This window comes from Narcine bancroftii, chromosome 8 (assembly GCF_036971445.1).
Source record: "Narcine bancroftii isolate sNarBan1 chromosome 8, sNarBan1.hap1, whole genome shotgun sequence".
Lineage (NCBI taxonomy): Eukaryota > Metazoa > Chordata > Chondrichthyes > Torpediniformes > Narcinidae > Narcine > Narcine bancroftii.
The window spans coordinates 3,717,933-3,740,512 of NC_091476.1; the positions used below are offsets into that span (position 1 = coordinate 3,717,933).

The following is a 22,580-nucleotide window of genomic DNA, read 5'->3' on the forward strand; positions in this document are numbered from 1 at the left end:
CAGGGGCTTTTGGCACACGATCTTATTACACCCAATTGACCTGCAACCCCCAGTATATTTTGAATGGTGCAAGTTCACTAGAGAACTTAGAGGAAACCAATGCAGACAGACACAAAGAGATTCTACAAACTCCTTACAGACGTGGGATTCGAACCATGGTCCCAGACGCTGGCATTGCAACAGCGCTACAATCACCGCTATGCTAAATGTGCCGCCCACAATTAAATGTCATTGCTTGACCACAGTGCAAAAGCAGATTGTACATTTTTACTTTGTTCCATCCCACTGGACATTGTCAGAATACTTTGAATTGGCTGCAAAGAGGTACAGCATGTGTTTCTTTTGGACACACCATCATTAAGATTCTCTTGGATGTTCTAATCATGACACACTGGTCATATCAATAGTATGGCAACGGCAGTCTTTATTCTAAACCAAACTATTCTTTGTGGACTTCCAGTTAACCATACCATCTGGATAATGAAATGTTGAATCTTTGGTCATGGATCACCAGCAATCACGATGGTATTAATTGAAGATAATTTTCAAGTTCCTTGGATCTTTCAGCCAGTAGAATCAAGCATTGAAACGGACTTTTCTCCTTCACCCAACTAATCAATTTGAGTGGAACGTACCAAGTTATTATTTTAATATTACAGTTTTACATCAAATTAGCACTGAACCAATTGTTTTATTAAAAAAAGGTGACAGGAAATTAAGTATGCAATATTAACAATTTGAAACAACTGCAGCGAAAACAAGCTGATGACATTCAACGATTAAGATTTTAAACACAGGTATTTTAAATGATGGAAATAAAGATTTTAAAATGCCAAAAATGGCCAGCATTATATCACCCATCTGAAAAATAATCCTCCTCCAGATGATCCACCTGCTGAACATCTCCTGGGTTTAAATATTATAGAAGATGTTTAAAAAATATCGATCTCTATTTCTCCTCTTTGCCCTTTGTTTTTCTTTGGACCATCTCTCTGAAGCCCGACAGAATCTTGTTCTCCCTCTTCAGTCGTTCCTCTTTGTTAAATGAAGCCAGGGCTCTCTTTTCATCTGCACTGTAAATCTGGTTCTCTTTACGGAGACGCACAGCCTCCATACGTCGATGTCTGAACACATAAATAAACAAAACTTAAGTCAGAGATGAAATGTCAGATTAATTACACTCCAAAAAGAAATACAAGCTTAACCGTAAAAGCTGTAAAGAACTATAAAAACTGTGACAGAAGTCAGTTGAAAAGCTTGCTATTTACTTAATGCTTAAAATTTCTACTCGTCCAATATTTAGTTTAGCATTTCCTTTCTCTATCTGGTATTTTACAACAATCGAGTTTTTAAAAGCATTAATCAATAATTTAGAGGCAAATTTTACAACTTAGGATCACACATACTCTACAGAAAAGTTGTTTGCTCTCAAGGCATTGATTTTTGATAATACCAAACAACATCCAATATTTTAAACAAGAACAGAACAAGATTCAGCTCAGCAATATTGTCATTTATTGTCTAAGCTCCAAGATTATAGACATTCATTTGTAAATCAGGTCATCTCAATAACCATATACAGTTTGGATACATATTTTTAATTCAGGAAAGTGAATTTAATGAAGAGCAACTCATTTTAATCCAAAATAATCCAATAAATGCAAGCTCAGGGAGTTTGTATTTTGCAGGGCAAGCTGGTGGTGGAAATCAATAAACCATTTTATTAAATGCAATGGCGAGCTCCTGAATGAACTTGCTCCCTTGCCAGACGGCCCCTGCTGAAGTGTGCACAATTACCATACAAAAACATTCTATTCTGCAGTTCTCTCCTCCAGCTGCTTGTTGAGGTGCATTTTCCAGGGCATAGTTGTTCCCATCTCCTCTAAGTGAGCATTCACAGTTACAGAATAAAGCAGTAAGTACCTCAAAGATGCTTTACCCAACCCAATTCTCATCTCATCTTTCAGTTACAGATCAAAGTCTTTTAGTGAATTACAAGAATTCTATAACAACTTTGATTTCTAAAGCAGAAACATCAAGGACAACTAAAATCCCTTCTCTATCTGTCATAACTGAGAACAGGCTGAAGGTCCAACATGGTATTTGGCCAAGGAAAGAAAATGACTTCTTTAATCTGCTGTCCAATTGATTTCATTTACTACCTTAGTTACTTTACAGTTTAATTTATAAAGCCCTCTAAGCTGTTCTCCTAGTTCAAGAACTCACTCACCAAATTAGGCCTCAAGGGCTTTTTTTTGGATTGAATTCATTCCCCTAGCTTACTGCATCAATTGACCCTCACATAGTGTACCTGCAAGAAGACTTTTCTACCCACTTTTCTGGGGAAAATTCAAAAGACCCATTAGCATTTGTAAAACCAATGGTGTCTGGCACCTATATGGATTGGTAGATGGTGGATAAGTGAATTTTCCAGTTGTTTGCGTGTTGTGTGATTGGCGAACTAACAATGAGGTGTGCTAATTTTAAATTTTCGTATTTTTTACCAATTTATTTTCCGTGGTTTTTGTTTTATCTGGTTGCTCGAATTCCAGATTACATGGGTTTACTGTTTTAGACATTTTTTTCCTCCGTTCTTTCTATGTTTATAAATAAATCCCACAAAACACGCATTTAAAACTCAAACTACACTGTGGGAATAAGTTTCTTACCGGCTACCACTCATTACGTAACCAGAATGTTCAAAGGAAGCAATCTGGTCACTGGTCAGGCCGATTTCACCTCTTCGTGGAATACGCTTTCCAGCTTTCACGTATTCAGCCATGGCAGCCCCTTCTCCAGGAAGCAGAGCGTGTCCATAACTAGAAGACAGTCATGATTAACTGCATGAGCAATTACCTTTATTTATCCACTGAAAGAAACAAAATCTGCTGAAGGAACTCAGTGGGTTGAGCTGTATCAGTGGGGGGAGGAATTGTTGATGTTTCTGGTAGATTCTCTTAATTAAGACTGATCATGGGGATGGGAGGGAACCAATACAAGGAGAATTGGGAGAGGGGGAGGAAGACAGCCCAGCATGGGACTGGCGAAATGCAGGTGGGGGATGTCGTGAGATGAGATTGGTAGACGGATACAGGTGAGGAAAGGCAGATGGAGCAAGATGGGCCAAGGGAAAGTGAAGATGGAGACAGTTGGTAGAGGGTGACCAGCAGGTACAAAGACCACCAGTGCTGGAATTAGAGAAGGAACAGTAATATTGGTATCCATCAGGGGAGGGGTGAAAGACCGATGGGACCAGGTGAAACCAGGAATGGGAGGGAATCTAGAAGGTGAAATATGTGAGTAGAGATGGATGGAACCAGAAGGAAGAGGGGAATAAAATTATTTGAATTCAATTTTGAATTGAAATGTTTATCATCATGTATTGACAGACACAGTAAAAAGCTTAATACAGAGTGACATACATGTGGCTTGCAAAAGTTACCATGGTCTGGTCCCAATTTGGATCCACACAAAAAAAAAGTTCTGAAAACAGTAACAAGGTTAATCCATGGTGCTTCCAAGTGGCACGAATGTCACTTAAGTTATTATCCTGGCTCCACTCTGGCATCCAAACTACTTTATTTGAAAATTTGTCTTTTCACACCAAATTCAAATGCTCTTACTGCCATGGAGTTCAAACCTACATTAGCCCAGTAACACACTGAAAAGGAATGGGCAGAGGGAGTGGGGGGGGGGGGGGGGAGGTGGGGGGGTGGGGAAGGCAGGGTTAGAACCAGGAAACTACTAATGGAGGCCACATTAGAAAATTCAATGTTCACTTGCTGGGATCTGAACAGCATTAGCAAGACCAGCATTTATCACCCATCCTTAACTGCTCTCAAGAAGGTGGTCAATATAAAGCTCAGTTGGGACCAATCTTCCATTCGGCTTACCACCGTAGGCAGGATCTCTGACAATACCAAGTCAAAAAGCTGGTTATGTACTTCTGGAAGTGGGACAGAGCTCACTCTTACTCCCAGTCCACATCGACACTGCTGAGGTGGAGACAGTAGACAGCTTTAAGTTCCTAGAAGCAAACATCTGCAGTGACCTGTCCTGGTCAATGGCTAAGAAAACGCATCAGCACCTCTACTTTCTCAAAAGCCTGTTGAAATTTGGCATGTTACCAGCATTCCTTAATTTCTACAGATGCTCCCATCTGGCAGCACTGCCATGTGTTACGGGAACTGTTTTGCCCAAGACCACAAGAAACTGCTGAGGGTTGTGAGCGTGCTTTATAACATCACCCCCCCCACCCCCCCACCCCCCGTACCTCCAATGATCCCATCATCAACTCACACTCTGGTCTCACCCTATACATCTCCTTCTTGTTAGGAAGAAGATTCATAAGTTTTTTTCCTTCTGTTATCAGCCTCCTGAAGGAATGCTACCATGGTAACATTATGTTGTCTTTGCTTGCACCATCTGATTTCCCCCCGTAACTCTGCACCTCTACACCATCTCTCACTTGTACGGTGTTTCAGATGTATAGCTGGACTGCTGCAAAACAAACTATCACTGCATCTTGGTATGAGACAGTAACCATGAAGCTGAACCATTTCTGTGTGGAGGTTATAGTACACCCTTCAACTCAGCAAATTGTTGGGCGCAGTGTACTGGTCGGCTCCTTATGTGAACTTCTGTAGATGACGTAGCTTCCATATTGGGGAATCTGCCCAGGTTCAATGAAATATTGATTGCAGGGGAAAAAAAACTTAAGTGTGTGCATCTCAGGTGGTGTGTGAACTTTGATAGCTGGTGAGCTTGAGATGTGTGGTATCGTTGCCTGGGACCTGCCAACAAGGTGGGAGATTGGATTCCAGAGGGGAAAAAACTGCATCAAAATCGTATTAGAAGAAACAGTGTGCTCCAGAGCACGGGTGATCAGCAATACAAGCCTCATTAAATCCAGAATGAGGACAAAATTGGAGACAAGGAAACTCAGTTATTTAAATTAAATCAGTTAAAAAGTACCATTTGTTTCCCGTCACACTTTGAAATGCATTATTTCTATTGATAATTTACTTCACCTTTACACAAAAGAAAATACGATCACTTACTTCAATGGCTTTTCATCATCTTGAGCAGATTGATGCATTGGAGCTTCAGGACCATACAAGGCCTCATCATCGTGAGCACCTTCAAAAAAAAGGTTTACCAATTTATCTAGAAAGGCACCAACATTTAGCACTAGCTGAATGAAATCAGAAAAAAAATTGTATAATTCTGCTCCCCCTGATTCTGTCTCAGAATAACATCCAAGAAAACAAGTTCAACTCCGAGAGTGATTAAAACATTAACCAGGTGGATGATTAATATGCCTCTACCCAACTCTTTTTCTGAGGACAAATCTTCCACTTCCTGTGCTGTTCTAATGAAGCTTACACAAGCTTCAGGAACTGACCTCCTAGTCGTTTGGCTCATAACATGACAAATTTTGAATTTAACAATCTTAGATAAACTATTATGCTATCTCCATTTGTAGCTCTCCAGACCAACTGCATTTTAACTTCAGCCTTCGACCAACAATTTTCTTTTTTTCACTTTGTCACAGAAGACCCCTTTTTTATCCCCCTTTTCTCTGTATTGGAAAAATTGTTTGGTTAATTTTTCAATTTCTGATGAAAGTTCATTAATCCAAAACATTTTATACAAGCAAGCCCATATAACCATCACTCAACACAAAATACAAGAACAAATGATAAATTATTACACAGGATGTTTACAATCAAAGATGTTTTTTAAACATTGGTGAAGATTGGTGAATTCTGTATGGGTGAATTTGTTACCTAATGTGGGGGCACCTGTACATACTCACGTGTTTTTTCTACCCAGACTGCTTCGTGTGCATTTTCTTCTTCAGATTCATCACTACTGGAATCAGACACTTTCTTCTTGTTCTTCATTTTCTTTAGCTTCTTCCTGTTAAAATTTAAAAAAATTACTTTCTTAAAGATATTAGTTTTTGTTCCCCAAAACTTTCTGCTCTAAAGAATGTTCAAATTGAGCAATCTCATCACTGGTTAAAGTGAAGACTTTTTCTTCCAATTATGCAGCAAATTAAATGTAGCATGCGAGGCTGCTTTGAGGCACGTGTAAATTGGCTGTGACCTTTAGCTTGTGGGAACATGGCCACAAAAAGGACAGCGCATTTGTTTCATTAAAAATTCTGCAAGCCAGGAAGTGCAAAATCCCTCGCCTGTTCCCCCTTATTACCCCACCATGAAACAAAGCTTTGAATAATGGTCCAAAGATCAAAAATCAGATGCAGTGGAGCAGGTACAACAACAGCTGTAAATGCCAATAGTGCTAATTACATTTATCACCCACTTGGTTAGGTTTCCTGGACGTTATATTTTGTGAGTGTAATGATTTAAAAATGACCACTTTTAAAGAAAGCTTGAGAAACAAAATAATCAAGCGCAGCTTTGACAATTGACCAGAATGTTGTGGGAAGACCTTCACCTGCTATGTTTCAATACGACCCAGATTGCAGAGGAAAAAAAAAGTTCAAAGACACTTAAACACACAAAATGCTGGAGGAACTCAGCACATCAGGGCAACATAACATAGGATAAAGACACTGATGTTTCAGACCGAAACCCTTAATCAATAAAAATAAACAGCAGGTGCCTGAATAAAGATGTGGGGGGGGGGGAGAGAGAGCTGATAGGAGAATACAGGTGGGATGGGAAGCAGCAGAGGACTGAGAAAGATGCTCTTTGATGGGAGAAAGGATAGGGTGGGGGGCTGGATGGAGGAAAGGAGGTGTGGGTGACAGACAGATGCAGAGAGTGGTGGAGGGGAAAGAGAGATGAAAAATCAGTGCGGAGAATAAAATAACAATTAAAATTGACAGTCAAAAGATTATTTGCATTAGGTTAAGATGATAAAGATTAGACCAGATACAAAATAAATGTCGTACTTTTTCCGGGATTTCTTCTTCTTTTTCTTCTTCTTTTGATCTATTTACATGCAAAAAAGTTCAGTACACAATTAATGTACAATAACATTTGGATAATCAGCAAGACTGGAACTTTGGGAGAGCAGGGTTTGGGACTATTGGATCTTCTGCCTGTTAATATGCCAACACACTTTAAAAAAGTTACCTGGCATTGAAATAAGTTGTTCGGTAAACCCAGTGAGTTTTTAGGAAGCATGATATGTACAATAATGCCAAATCCCAGCTCCGGCAGCAAACCTATCCATGATCATGAACCATGGACCTGTAGACCCCAACCTTGGCTCTGGTCGCACATCTGGTCAACAGTCTGAACCCTCAACTCCAGCCACTTTCCCAACTCGCATCCTGGACCCTGGCTTGCATTCCAGAATGATGGGTGAACCAGGTGCCAAACCACCAAGATTTCTGAACAAACTGATGCCAGATTATCGAAGTTTTAATGAGCTACTTACAAAATTATATTTATTCAGTTGTTGAAATAATAATACATTACAAACAAAATTATTTATATGACATTGAAGTGTCAGACTACAAATTCATGCCATTACAAATTCTACACATTTCGATTACAGTCACATCACTGGCCTCTGCAGCTTCCTCTGCTCTTCTGTTGTTGAAAATCTAAAATACGTTAAAATTACTTTTAATGATGACTGTTCCAACTCAAACCCGGCTAAACCCCCTTGTTCTACTCTGAATTTGAAGCCTTCCTCAATGCTTCTGCCTATATTATAAATTATACCAAATCCCAGTCACTCATTAATCTGTATTGGCTTGCCTCTGGATTTAACGACTACTGGCTGTACCTTCAACTTCCAATTCTCCAAGCTCTGGACTTCCCTCACTAAACCACTTTTAAATCTTCAAATGCACTGAATAAATATAAAATAAATAAATATGCCTAGTAACACACCACTTTATTACATCCCAAAGTGCTTTAAAGTGACTCCAACCCAGTAACCACGTTTTACAGTGATAACTGGTTATTAGGAGAAATTAATAGAAGGGTAGTTTAAAAAAAAATTCTTGCTGATAATGTATAGGACCTTTTTTTCCTTTTTGATTTGTAAGGCCCTACATAACTTGCAGGACTCTAACCTCAGAAAACTGCAACTGAGTTCATGGCAAAAGACAAAACTGAAAAAATATTGACCATCTATAGGTACACAATCCTTTATCCGGAACCCCTGGGGGACAGTGTGTTCCGAATTTCGGATTTTTACAGATTTCAGAAAGCCCATCCGAATTGTGCTGCCGTATCCACCTCCACCCCCTTCTAGTCACCATGCCGTCTCCCCCAACCCCCCTCGCCTGCCCGACTCACCCTGCCGCCTCTCTCCCCACATGCCATATTTTGGAGCTTTCCAGATTTTAGATGTCTGGATAAAGGATCATGTACATGGATTAATAATAGTAAATTACAAAAGCCAGCAGACAAATTCTTATGTGCAGAAGAGGAATGGAGGCAGCTAGCAGCTTAACCTACAATCATTTGCTAAAATTTACACCTTCTATTAATGTGGCTCATGCTGAGTACCAACTGCTCTTCTTCATCCACCTAGAGACAGGAAGAGAGCAGGGTTACACTAAGTACTGAACAATCAGTTGCTTTGCTCCCTCTCAAATCTGGACTGGGAAGGTGAAGGTGTCTGATTCAATCTCAAGGACTGCAATGTGGGATCTGTCTGCAGTCTGATAACCAAATCCACCATTTTGCTCTCACCCACTGATTCTACCCCATGTGCACTGATCATAAAGTACAATCTCTCCCTCATCCTTATTCTCTCTCTGCAGCCTACTACATTCCTTACAGTTCTGAATATTCAGAGTGAGAGTGGGGGGAAACACATGCAGGGAGAGGAGGCCCAATTCACTGCAATCACCTTACCAGTTCGGTCACTTTCACTGTCAGAATCTGATTCACTTTCTTCTGAATGTCTATGCTTCTTTTTTGATTTTTTCTTTTTATTTTTCTTCTTCTTCCTCTTCCTTTTCTTCTTTTTTTCCTCTGCATGAGAAAAATGTCCAAGGGATACTACAGAATTCATGCTTTATGTACACATGCTGAACAATGCTTTGCTCTGTATAAGGGGAAAAAAATGAAGCCCTTCTAAAGACACTATTCATCAATTGGTAAATTATAATTTGGATTAGTGAGTTGATGAGCCATATTAGCCAAAGTTATCATCTGTTGTCTGGCATTTGATAATTTCAGTTAAGCATAGGGTAGAAGCATCGATGTCGGTAATGCAGAGGTGCATTATTACCACCACCATCCTACTGGATGTAGATATTGTAAGAGTACAAAATCCGAGCTATGATCAAGCAGCTCACTTTAACCATCAAAGCTCACACGAGCAAAGTTCAACTAAACTGAATATTAAAGAATCATTCCCACCATGTGGCAAAATCCAATTTTATTCATGGTTTGAAACACTGACAAACGAAATGCAATTAAACAAAGATTTCAATTTCAAAATTTAATTAAAATCAATTTAAGAAGGTATATCACAGATTGTGACATCTGGATTTATCTAAATTTTAAATTTAAATGTACACATACAGCACAGTAACAGGCCATTTCGGCCCACGATTCCGTGCTGCCCAATTTACACTCAATTAACTTGCACCCCAGTAAGTTTTGAAGGGTGGGAGGAAACCCTGGGGAAACCCACACAGACACAGGGGGAAGGTACAAACTCCTTACAGACAGTGCAGGATTTGAGCTCCGTACCCAGATGCTGGCGCTGTAAAGCATTGTGCTAACCATTACACCAAACATACTGCCCTAATTTCATTATTAAAAATGTCTAATTTTACATAAATAATGACAATTTTACATGTAGTAAAGTTTGCTCTCACACCCTGCAGGGTTGACTTTAATTGATTAAAAGTTTTGAGAAACAAAAAAAAACAATAGTTTTTCTTCATAAATGTTTCCTGCCCTGCTGAGTTTGCAGGACATTTTCTACTCATTACATCACATTTTATTTCTATGTCACAGTGTCCAAAACATTTTGAATAATGCCTTGTTACTCAAAAAGGAATATTCCCATGCCCTTTCCAAATGCAAAACAAACAGATTCCCGATAGATTGTATGGGATGTACTTCTAAGCATGTAAAATAAACAAAGCTTATTCCAATTACATAGTAACAATTACATTCTAACGCTCAGAAATAACTCACCTTTGTGTATGGTGGGTCGTGTTTAATCAATCTTAGAGTTTTTTTGAAGGGGCTACCAAGAAAGTTGACGAAAGAAAGGCTGTGGATGTTGTCTACATGGAGTTTAGTTAAGCCTTTGACAAGGTCCCACACAAGAGCTTAGACGGGAAGGTTCAGACGTTAGGTATTCATGACTGGATAGGAGAAACAAGAGTAGTGGCGGATGTTTGCTTCTCAGGCCTGTGAGTAGTGGTGTGCTCAGATTGTGGTTTGCCATCTATATCAACGATCTGGATGATAATGTGGTAAATTGGATCCAATTTTTATTTAAGATGACACTAAGATTGGAGGCAATGTGGACAACAAAGGCTTTCAGAAGCTTGCAGAAGGATCCGGATTAGCTGGAAAAATGGGCTGATTAACAGCAGATAGAATTTAATGCAGACAAGTGTTAAGTATTGCACTTTGGAAGGGCAAACCAAGAAAGGACACACACAGTAAATGGTAGGGCACTGAGGAGTGTGGTAGAAGAGAGGGATGTAGGAATACAGATACTTAAAGTGGCGTCAAAGATGAAAGGTTTTGGCATATTGGCCTTCATAAATCAAAGTTTTGAATATGGGAGTTGGGATATTATGGTAAAGTTGCATAAGACTTTGGTGCGGCCACATTTGGAGTATTGTGCACAGTTTTGGTCACCTAACTACAGGAAAAATATCAATAAGATAGATAGAATGAAGAGAAGATTTACTTGGATGTTGCCTGGACTTCAGGAACTGAGTTACAGGAAAAGGTTAAACAGGTTAGGACTTTATTCCTTGGAGCGTAGAAGATTTGATAGAGTTATTTAAAATTATGAGGGGGATAGACAGAGTAAATGCAAATAGGCTTTTTCCACTAAGGGTAGATGAGATACAAACCAGAGGACATGGGTTAAGGGTGAAAGGAGAAAAGTTTAGGGGGAACTTGAAGGGAAACTTCTTCACAGAGAGTGGTGGGGGTGTGGAACGTGCTGCCTGCTGAAGTGGTGAATGTGGTATCAATTTGAACTTTTAAGAATTTGGACAGATACATGGATGGAAGAGGTATGGAGGGCTATGGATGGTGCAGGTCAGTGGGACTAGGCCAAAAATGGTTTGGCACAGACTGGAAGGGTCGAAGGGGCCTGTTTCTGTAAGGGTAACAAAAACGAAGTACCAGCACTTTGAATAATCATCAGTACAAAGATGTCGACCACTTAATTAATTAGTGGCTGTGGAGTTTATGATATGAATTGAGATGGTCTCTGCTTATTGCTATGGGATTCGAATGCAAAAACTAGACTGATGCACCCAAACACTGAGATGTATCTATAAAACTGAAAATTAACACGAGAAATTGAGCCTGTACCGTGATTCATAAGAACAGTTTGTCAGTAGTCCAAGTCTGATTCAACAACGTGAAAGTTTCTGAGTTATCTGTCACATTCCATGAGCCTGGACAAAGGATTTGCTGCAGATTTCTTGAAATATAAATCATTACCTTCTGTGCTGGAATCAGAGCTGCTGCTTTTCTCTCCTTGCTCACCCTCAACTGGAGTATGTTCATCTGAACTAGTAAAGAAAAGCAAAGTTCCACTGTAATATTTCCAACACAAGATACATTCACTCAAAAATAATCACAATTCATGGGAATTTTAAAAATAATTAATATATTTTAAAATATTAATGCCATGCAGCTTTGAAAATGAATACGGTGCTGTAGATCCTGGAAAGCTGAAATAAAACAAAATTCTTGAAACACTTAGTGGAGAGAGAAAAACTGTCAACATTTCAGGACCATAATCTTTCATCAGAATTGGGTTCTGAAAGGCAATTGATCTGAAATACCAATGCTCATTTCTTTCACCAGACAGACTTTAGTTCGTCTGCTGAGCAATGTAATGATTTTTCGCTGTAATAGGAAAGGGACACTGGTCAAGAAATACAAGTGGATATAATCAGTGATTGACATTTAGTTGGACTGTTCAACATGTCCCAAGTCTCTAAAAGAACATGACCATTGAAGTGTTGGCTATTTGGGTACAATTTTAATCTGAAAAGTGACTGGCTCAAGTAAAAGTGACAAGTGAAAAGTCAATCTTAAACTCCAGGCACAAATGTAGATGGTTTATGTAGACAAGTGGACTTACTCGGCCTCTGCTATTTTTGGAGACAGTCCCCAAATTTCTGGTGCTCCAAGCTCTCCAATTCTTTCTCGTTCTTTTAGGCGCCTGGAGGAAACATATATAAAATGTGCATTTTGTTAATAGATCCCATCTAATGACTGTTGAAAATTAGAATGCCTTTAAATAGTTCTTTCCAAGAGTTAGCACCTACAGGATGCGGCAAGCTTTGATTTTAGGCACAACTCTCTTTTTGTATTGATGAGGGGGAAATCTTAACTTATCACAGATGCTGTCCAGCATGTGCCAAGTTTTCCCTACAATTCTTGGTTATAAAAGTAGAACATATTTTTGCACTGATGACTTGGGTCATGCAAAATCTCCCTTCAAGTACAAACAGTAAAACTCTGACTTTAATGTCAAATTTTTCTAAATCTTCCAGTCGTACAATTTTTCCAGAAACTGGTTAGTTTCAATACTATTAAGAGTTTGTACGGTCTCCACGTGTCTGTGTAGGTTTCCTCCCAATCTTCAAAATGTATGAGGATTCGACCTTAAATCAGGTCCAGAAAATAAGACTTGTATGTGCAAAGCAATCAGCTGGCTCTCATGAGTGAATTGTCTTTGTTCAACAGTCCATTCTATTTTAAAAAGGTATGGAGGAAAAAATGCAGAAGTACTAAGCAGACTCCCTTCAGAATGAACAGGGGTTGTTGGTTAATTGGGGTATTTGGGCAGCACGGTGGTCGTGGGCAGGAAAGGCCTGCCACCATACTAAATGGCCAAGTTTAACAATTTAATTTACTGGATCGTGGGACCTGAAGAGCCAGTTAGAGGGAGCACTGCAACACGGGTCCCAGGGCATTGGAGGGAGCAGATGCTGAACGATCAGAATTTATGAACAGTGAGAGAATGGATTATTGAAGCTTTGCTGCAGATTGCATCAATTTGCACCGTGATGTCTCAAGGAAGAGTTTGACTTTGTGAGCAGTTCTATTTTACCTATCCATACCACTCTATTAAAGCCAGATTCACCAGGCTGTTAAACAGCTGCTGAATAACTGTTGAACTGCAAAAACAGCTCCTCTGTGACTCTGTTTATTAATATTTATTTTTAATAGAAGGATATAGGTTTTGTATATCTGTGTCTAGGCTTAGTTTATCTGCATGCGTATTATGTCTGTACGTGTGTTTGTATTGTGGACCAGAGAAGGCTGTTTCAGTGGGTTGTCCTGTTATAATCGGATGATAAACTTGATTCGTGTCTTGAGTATATTCAACGTGCCACCCTCTACTGCTTCCTTGGGCAGAGAATTCCCAATATCCTATTTACCTTCTTGATTACATGCGGCATCTGCAAACTAACTTTTTGTGATTCATGCACAATCACAGCAAAGCCTAGAAATGGAAGGGTATGGACGCTGCAGATTTTTAAGTGTTGTTTTTGGAAAGGTATTAGCCCTCAAACTAAACTACTGTATTTACAGCTCTCATTTGTAGATGATATTCCAGAAAGGCCAGTAAATAAACTCAAGCCTAGTCCACGGTAATGGTGTCTAAAGCAAGAAAAACACATTGTTAGCTTGCAGTTAGATTCAAATACACACAAACTCTTGGAAAAAATGTTAGCTTTTGGTTTCACTGAAGTTATAGATAACATTCCTTGCTCAAGGTAGCCACGAAATAAAATTAGCATGGGACACACGTGCTAAGACAAACAATCAAGTCATAAATTGGCTATTTATAAAGGCAAGGATTCAATATTGTTGTTCGCCATAGACTGAGGCAGGAGATTCAGGGTTCAGCCCCATTGCTGATGCTCAAATGTAGGGGTCCCCAAAGTGGTTGATATCAACCCCCAGGGGTTAATGGGACCATCCGGGGGTCGATAACACGGGGTGGGGGTCAATTAAAAGTAGCACCTCCACCACCTACCCACCTCCCCCATACAGCACTGGGGGGGGGGGGGTGGGTTGGGGAAGGAGCCTTACCTGCCATGAATCACACTTCCCCTCACTGAGCATATCCCCCTCATCATACATGTGCCAACCAATATTCGCGCATGCATGCGAGAGGAAACATGCCCGTGCATTACCAGCGGACGCTGGGACACTGTATTTAACAGATAAGTGCCCTTCTGCCCCTTAATTTGTTTTCCAATTGGGGGTGTAGGAACTAGACCCCCAAATGGAGGCCAAAGTAACGTCTGGCTCAAAGTGGCACAGGACAGAGGACTCACAAGCCAGGCTGTCTGGCCTAAAACCAAACATCTGGCCACTGCCACTGCCAGCCACCCGGTCCGACAACACTCCCCCCCGCCCCCCCACCAACATAGTCCCTGAAGGGGTCAACGGTCTAAAATGTTTGGGGACCCTGCTCTAATGCTACATTTTGAGATACCAATTTTGAAGCAAAACATGATAACAAAGTCCACTTGTTATCTCTCTCTTGGATGGACATACAAGCTGCTTGCTCAGCAGACCAGAAGTATGGAAAGAGTGACCTTGAGGCACAAGTCTGAACTCTACCATGGCAGAGAAACTTAACTTCTTCAGTTAATTAAGTAATTGCAAATTAAAACCTTGAATGGTGACTGAATTGTTGTAAAAACTCATCTCCACATTACTTAATAAATTTGCTATTATTACTCTTCCAGACTATTTATAACACTTCACTTACATTTTGGACAATTCATATTCTGAGAAATGAGACTCTCAGGAATCACTCTTCTTGCATTGTTTTAAATTACTCTACTCAGGTTACCCTTCTTTTTCCCCCACAATGACAATTTTGTGTTGTTCTACTAATAATAAAAAAATGTCTTGGGAGGAGATTGAATGAATGTTTAAAGAAATATACTGTGCAGAAGGACAGAGAATGCCATTATTAATTCAAAGTTTTCAAGATAAATTAACATATTACAACACAATTTGTGAATTGCCTGACCTGGCAATAAAGGCATCATGTCTCTTTTGGAGTAAATCTTCTTGCTCTTTTCCATAATGTGCCATATAGAGTTTGTTACAGTACCCATGATAGGAACGAGAATTCTGATCTCTTGATCTTGAATGATGCATAGCATTTTCGTACTTGTATGTGTTAGATCTTTCTCTCGATCTAGATCTGGATTTTCTCAGTTTTTTGTCGACTATCAGAGATTTCCCAAGACCCAAGTGATGACTGTTACATTTTACCAAAGGACTCCGGGACCGGCCGTCATTGCTGCTGCTGTGCCGCCTTCTCTTTGGGCTGAAGGAAGAGTCTGGGCTGCCACTCCTTGAGCGACGCACAGGAGGCATTGTTTATGATCAAACTGAAAGCATGCTCATTTATATTCAATATTATCTGCAAAACATTATAGTGTAAATTACAAAATATTCCACTACCAGTGGGGTAAATGCCCTGCCATTTAGTCATGAGCTGATTGATTCTCCCACTCAGTCCCACTGCATGACCTTCTCCACATAACCATTGATGCCCTGGGTAATCAATAACCTATCAATCTCTTCCTTAAATACCCCTAATGACCTGGCCTCCACAAAAGCCTCCAGTAACAAATTCACCTCTGGCTGAAGAAATCCCTCCCCATCTCAGTTCTAAATGGACACCCTTCAACCCTGAATTTGTGCCCTATTGTCCTAGACTCTCCCACAATGGGAAAATCTTTGTCCAGGGCTTTCAACATTTAAAATAACCACATTGCTGGGCTTTTTCATTAATTGAAGCAAAACAGAAAATTTACTCAACTATTAAATTTAGTGCACCTTGCTGTGAGGTTGGAGTTAATTAGTATTATTGTTTTGTTTAAAAAAATAAAATTCTTCTTCCCTCACAAGTACTGACAAACACTTTATTCATGCAAACTGAAATCAATCCTGTCCTGATGTCAACAAATTATCAGTAGGTATAGAAATTCTGGTTAATATTTCCTTTGACAACCACAGATGCATATTAGCTCTGGCTCATATAGTATTTTCATTGTTCATACAGATGGATACTTTTCAAGATAGATCTTTTACTTAATGAAGTCCCTCTCTCATTTTCTTTTACAGATGTACGGGCCATCCTTAGTAGGCATTGAGCGGTGTAACACTTATTTCAGAATCAGTAATCTTTTTAACAATTTTTTTATAATATTGTTGTCTTATTGTACATGGTTTGGTTTTTTTTTACTATATGCATTTATTGTATTGTATTTTATATTCCAGTCAATGCTAATCATGATTCATTCACTGGCATACCAGCATAATAAGAATAAAGTGTATCACATCATATGGTGGAGGCAGACATTATCATCACGTTTAGGAAGTTCACGGGAATACATGAGACAATAAGACCCTTATGATCAGCTGGATGCCTAAATAGATATTTAGGCTAGCAGGGACAAGTGTTTTACACATCCCTTGCGACTTGAATTTTCCCAGCAAAGCCAAGTTTGACAATCAGTTACTTCAGCAAAAGTTTCAGACAACACAGCCACCGTTTCTTTTCTACCCACAGGTCTCCTCCAAATTCACTACCCAAATGTTCATTGCAGCCACCACCATCCTACTCCAGCCCCTTCACCCCTGCCCCCTCCTCCCCTCTAGCCCCCCGTTTCCCCTCCTCCCCTCTAGCCCCCCGTTCCCCCTCCTCCCCTCTAGCCCGCCGTTCCCCCTCCTCCCCTCTAGCCCCCCGTTCCTCCTCCTCCCCTCTAGCCCCCCCGTTCCCCCTCCTCCCCTCTAGCCCCCCTCCCGCCCCCCTCCTCCCCTCCCCTCCAGCCCAACTGGACAGATTGGCCCCGAGTTCAGGGGGGTGGGAGTTGGAAGTACCTGGACTACCGGGGAGGGGAGGGGGGCGACTACCGGGGAGGGGAGGGGGGCGACTACCGGGGAGGGGAGGGGGGCGACTACCGGGGAGGGGAGGGGGGCGACTACCGGGGAGGGGAGGGGGGCGACTACCGGGGAGGGGAGGGGGGCGACTACCGGGGAGGGGAGGGGGGCGACTACCGGGGAGGGGAGGGGGGCGACTACCGGGGAGGGGAGGGGGGGCGACTACCGGGGAGGGGAGGGGGGCGACTACCGGGGAGGGGAGGGGGGCGACTACCGGGGAGGGGAGGGGGGCGACTACCGGGGAGGGGAGGGGGGCGACTACCGGGGAGGGGAGGGGGGCGACTACCGGGGAGGGGAGGGGGGCGACTACCGGGGAGGGGAGGGGGGCGACTACCGGGGAGGGGAGGGGGGCGACTACCGGGGAGGGGAGGGGGGCGACTACCGGGGAGGGGAGGGGGGCGACTACCGGGGAGGGGAGGGGGGCGACTACCGGGGAGGGGAGGGGGGCGACTACCGGGGAGGGGAGGGGGGCGACTACCGGGGAGGGGAGGGGGGCGACTACCGGGGAGGGGAGGGGGGCGACTACCGGGGAGGGGAGGGGGGCGACTACCGGGGAGGGGAGGGGGGCGACTACCGGGGAGGGGAGGGGGGCGACTACCGGGGAGGGGAGGGGGGCGACTACCGGGGAGGGGAGGGGGGCGACTACCGGGGAGGGGAGGGGGGCGACTACCGGGGAGGGGAGGGGGGCGACTACCGGGGAGGGGAGGGGGGCGACTACCGGGGAGGGGAGGGGGGCGACTACCGGGGAGGGGAGGGGGGCGACTACCGGGGAGGGGAGGGGGGCGACTACCGGGGAGGGGAGGGGGGCGACTACCGGGGAGGGGAGGGGGGCGACTACCGGGGAGGGGAGGGGGGCGACTACCGGGGAGGGGAGGGGGGCGACTACCGGGGAGGGGAGGGGGGCGACTACCGGGGAGGGGAGGGGGGCGACTACCGGGGAGGGGAGGGGGGCGACTACCGGGGAGGGGAGGGGGGCGACTACCGGGGAGGGGAGGGGGGCGACTACCGGGGAGGGGAGGGGGGCGACTACCGGGGAGGGGAGGGGAGGGGAGGGGGGCGACTACCGGGGAGGGGAGGGGAGGGGGGCGACTACCCCCCCTCCCCTCCTCCTCCCTCCCCCGGCATCAGCGGAAGAAAAGTGTGCGGTGACCAGATCGCCCCTGGGGCCCCGAAGCGCCCACTCCGCCCGGCGACCAGCCCGAGGTTACGCCGACAGTCCCGCAGCCTCGACAGTAAACACGACCCACGTCCCGAACCTTCCTCAACACAACGCAGCCAGCGACGGAAAGGTCACAGGTCGAACACGCGATCACCCGGATGTCTCCCTCCGTCCTCATTGGCTCCAGATCTCGCCGCCTCTGATTCGCTGAGGTTTCGGTGCGTGACGCATGCGCAATGACCCTGCTTCTTTGGCCCCCCCACCTGTTATGGAGTGAAGAGATGGCAGAGCATCTCTGCCCACAACCTTTTCATTCTCTCCTCATCACTACCCAACAATGGGATGCTGGAGGAACTTAGCAGGCCAGGCAGCATCTGCATGAGGTGGTATCTTAAAAAAAGCAGCCTCTATCCGCAAGGACCCCCACCACCCAGGCCATGGTCTCCTACCATCGGGGAAAAGGTCCAGGAGCCTGAAGACGAGCACTCTGCGGTACAAAGACAGCTTCTCCCCCATCGCCATCCGAGGACAGATTTTTCCCCCACCACCATCCGAGGACAGCTTCTCCCCCTCCGCCATTCGAGGACAGCATCTCTCCATCACCATCCGAGGACAACTTCACCCCCTCCGCCATCTGAGGACAGCATCTCCCCCACCACCATCCAAGGACAGCTTCTCCCCCCACCACCATCCAAGGACAGCTTCTCCCCCCCACCACCATCAGATTCCTGAATAATTAATGAACCACAGATGCTAAATTACTTTGTCTTTTTCTTGCACTAATTTATTTTGAAATGTGTTTTATCGAGATGTTTGCGCTGCCGCCAAACAACAAATGGCATGACACGTTCAATGCTATTAATTCTATTCTTCTGTGGAAATAAATGTTTTAGGTCAGGATCCTTTTTTGAGATGAGTGCCTGTTCTCTCCATGAATTTTGCCTGACCTGGCCACGATCTTTTGTCACTGTTATCTTTAGACAGAACATACAGAAACCTTGACTGAAAAATAAAACTAAATTAGTATAAGACATGAGGTTTTCCTGAATAATTCATGTGATTATAGTGCGAGGAAAATTATAAAAGAAATTATTTCAAGGTCTTTAGGTTCAAGTGCAGTTCCCCCCCCCCCCCCAACAGCTACCAGATTCTTGATACCAATACCCATAAACTACTCTGGGACCACTATTGAAACATTACTTTTTTGCACAAACTGCAACTGAATTTTTAAAAATCAATCTTTTTTATATTTATTTTTTTTACATGATCTTATAGCACATTCTGGTAAATTAATTTATACCTTTTTTTGGTGCAGGGTAGTGTTCTGTTCTGTTGCACACTGTTCTATGGTGTACCTTCAACAAGTCAGACTTTTGTTCTTATGTACATGAGAATAAACTCATAATAGCCTCTTTTCAGACCAGGCATTATCTAACTGAATGAAAACATTGGGAGAACAAAAATAGGATTATTGTAGGATAAATCTAAATGGGTAGTCGATGGTCTGCATGCTTTCATGCTTCATTTCTTTTTATCTTTCTAACTTTAAGGTTGAAGGGCTGAATAGCTGACTCTTCAAGATCATGAGCAAAACATGAAAGTCTACAGACACTATGATTAAAGTAAAAATACAATGCATGAGAAACTCAGCAGGTCAAAGAGTGCAGTTTATATCACAAAGGTAGAGCCAATGTTTCCGCTTGATCCCTTCATCAAGGTAAGAGCAAAATGTAGGAAGGCACCCAAATAAATTAAAGTTTAATCTAAACGTAAACGTTAATCTGAACCACAGGCACCTGTCTACATTTTGCTCATAACTTGATGATGGGCTCGTTGGGCGTAATCAGTAGCCTCAATAATGACTCGACAAAGACTGAGGGGAACGATAGGCTTTATTGTACGAGAGACTGCTGGCTCGGGTCCAAGGCTAGGAATGAGCGGGAAGGAGAGGGAACTCGATCTTTATGGTCTGGGGTTACATGGGTAGGACTAAGGGAGGAGCCAAGGTAGAAGGACACCTGGAGGGAGGGCCAGCCAGCACATACAATCATATCACTACAGGGCTCAAATCTGTAACATTAGTTATTTATCTTTATCTTTGCTACATGCTCTGTTTTGACCAGCTGAGTTTCTCCAGCATTGTGTTTTTATTTCAATCACGGTGTCTACAAACTTTCTTGTTTTACCCTAGAGTGTAGGTGTACTGTTAATATATAACTGGGTCATTGCTGTATCCCTCAACCCTCTAAGAGCAATATAAAATTCATTCAGGAATGTAAGAGGCCAGAGTCAAATGGAGTTGAGGTATTTTGGTGTAATATCCTTGGCATCATCATTTTCTTTTGTAAGTTACAATAGTGCAAAAAATGCATTGGATCCGAACCACCAACATGATGGATCCCATTCAGCTATGAATTTTGAGGATGATGTAGCAGGATCCACAACTCCAGCCACACACATATCCTACTGGCTCGTTTGATGCCATCTAAACCACATGATTTTGTGTGCATCTTCATCCACAATCCTGTACTTGGCCTTGGTTTAATTTTTTTATATTTAAATTTTAATGATACAGTCTGGTAGAAAGTCCTTCCAGCTGTAAAACCCGTGCCACCCATTAACCTACCAACCCCTGTACATTTTGGAGGATGGAAGGAACATGGAATACTGCGAATACCCATGTAGGTCATGGGGAGAATGAATAAGCTCCTGACAGAGAACACCAGATTTTAACCCGGGTCGGTAGTGAACTGTATCATCCTGTTTAATATCACTCATGCTAAAAATGTTTTTGATGTTCTGATTTGATATGTAACAATAAGTGAAAATGGACCAGAAACCTCACAAAAAATGCTTACAATATTCAAAGAAGACAAAGCAGCTGCTAGAAAAATCTCATATCTGATGTTGATTTAGGTATAACAACTTGGCAACATCCTAATAGGTGGCTAAGAACGGAATCAATGGTATCATAACTCAACAAATGATGTTAGAAATGTGACAAAGCACCAACTTAAAAAGATATAAAATTGAAGTTGATTTTGCCATTTTGTTTTGGGCACCAGCCTACATTTTGCTCACACCTTGATGCTCAAGCACGACACGATGATTATGTATCTTTATCGTTGCCACATAAAGTACGCTGTTTGTCCTGCTTTATTTCCTTCCAATGACCTATCTGAACGAGGCGTCTGATGGAACAGATCCTTTTTTTTTCGTGTCACCTATCAAGTCTTCTGCCCCATTGGTGTCTGAAGGATTGTGCGACTTGTCTGTAAGGTTTCCGCCACGATGACCTTTACTGCTCTTCACAAGAATGAGCTAAAAAGGTGTCTTGAGATGCCGAAGTAGGAAATTCTGGTTTTGTGGTCAGCCACGGAGGAATTTTACTCATGGAGGTGTCTCTGTAGGTCAAGTCCCAAACTGAAACCCTTCTGCTCTGTCAGGAGGTGTAAAATAAAAGCACCCAGAGATGAACAGGGCAGTTTGCCTGCTGCCTTCCCAATATTTATTGCTTTAATAGGCATGTTATGAACATTTCGCCTCTAAACTTTTGAAGGTGGCTGTTTCCTACATCACAAGGGGAATTTGGAAACTTGACCTCAACTTTGATAGTTCCAAGTTTCACAGGAAGTGGACCTCACTGGTGTAGGCGGCCTCGGCAGCGCCCCCTCTCGGTGGGAGGGGAGGGGAAGGCGGGCTCGGCAGCGCCCCCTCTCGTGGGAGGGGAGGGGAAGGCGGGCTCGGCAGCGCCCTCGGCAGGCGGGGAGGGCTGCGGCGGCGGCGGGGTGGGCGGCGCGGCGCGGCCGGCGAGTGAGCGAGCACGGGCCCTTTCTTCTTGTTCTTTCTTCTGCTCGCTTGTCAGGGCCCGAGAGGAACTGTAAGTACAGGCCGAAGGAGAGAGGGGCGAGGGGAAGAGGGGAACCGGGGGGGGGTGGGGGCCGCCGGGCCGAGCCAAGCAGGGCCGAGCCGGGCCGAGCCGATCCAGGAAGAGCAGGAGCCTGTCACTGACCGCCCTCTCCCCTCAGCCACTGGGTTTGGGGGAAGGGCCGTTGCCCCCCGGCCCCTTCCCTCGCTGATGCGGATGGACCCGGCCACATGCCGCCTTCACCCCCCCCACCCCGACCCCCGCCCGCCGCACGTACATGTTGGGCACCAACCGAGCGGCTTCAGGCCTTGTTCTGCCCCAGAGGAGGGTCGGGGTCGAGGCCGGGGCTGCAGCGCACGTTTGCCGGTCCTTTCCTCCTGAATCGGACCCCGTTTGGGCCACAGGGGCA

General features: G+C 43.6%; 3 protein-coding genes across 8 annotated transcripts in view; 2 read left to right on the top strand and 1 right to left on the bottom strand.

Annotated features, from left to right (window-relative positions):
- Positions 1 to 16,463, top strand: part of akap14 (A-kinase anchoring protein 14) — a 36,299-nt gene extending 19,836 nt beyond the window's left edge. Inside the window, exon 6 of one of the 2 annotated variants that reach the window (XM_069892655.1) lies at positions 16,326 to 16,463. In XM_069892655.1, the coding sequence (XP_069748756.1) occupies positions 16,326 to 16,344 (19 nt within the window). In that variant the 3' untranslated portion in view covers positions 16,345 to 16,463. Of the gene's footprint in view, positions 1 to 460; positions 817 to 16,325 lie in introns of those variants that run through there. The other variant, XM_069892659.1, reaches the window with a different exon arrangement.
- nkap (NFKB activating protein) lies at positions 672 to 18,469 on the bottom strand. 4 transcript variants are annotated; one of them, XM_069892651.1, is made up of 10 exons: positions 18,401 to 18,469; positions 15,220 to 15,618; positions 12,301 to 12,381; positions 11,652 to 11,722; positions 8,853 to 8,972; positions 6,926 to 6,965; positions 5,819 to 5,922; positions 5,061 to 5,139; positions 2,670 to 2,819; positions 672 to 1,124 (listed from the first exon to the last, which is right to left on the bottom strand). In XM_069892651.1, the coding sequence occupies exons 2-10, from the start codon at positions 15,570 to 15,572 to the stop codon at positions 950 to 952; spliced, it is 1,173 nt and encodes a 390-aa protein (XP_069748752.1). In that variant the 5' UTR covers positions 15,573 to 15,618; positions 18,401 to 18,469; the 3' UTR covers positions 672 to 949. The 4 variants fall into 4 exon arrangements, with proteins under 4 accessions (XP_069748752.1, XP_069748754.1, XP_069748753.1 ...); XM_069892653.1 differs by having other exon boundaries at positions 18,392 to 18,414; XM_069892652.1 differs by lacking the exon at positions 18,401 to 18,469 and adding an exon at positions 18,295 to 18,383.
- Positions 18,470 to 22,062: 3,593 nt separating this feature from the next.
- zbtb33 (zinc finger and BTB domain containing 33) overlaps positions 22,063 to 22,580 on the top strand; it is a 33,836-nt gene continuing 33,318 nt past the window's right edge. For both annotated transcript variants that reach the window (XM_069892666.1, XM_069892668.1), the window contains exon 1: positions 22,063 to 22,183. The gene's annotated coding sequence lies outside the window, so the exon portion shown is untranslated. The remainder of the gene's footprint in view (positions 22,184 to 22,580) is intronic.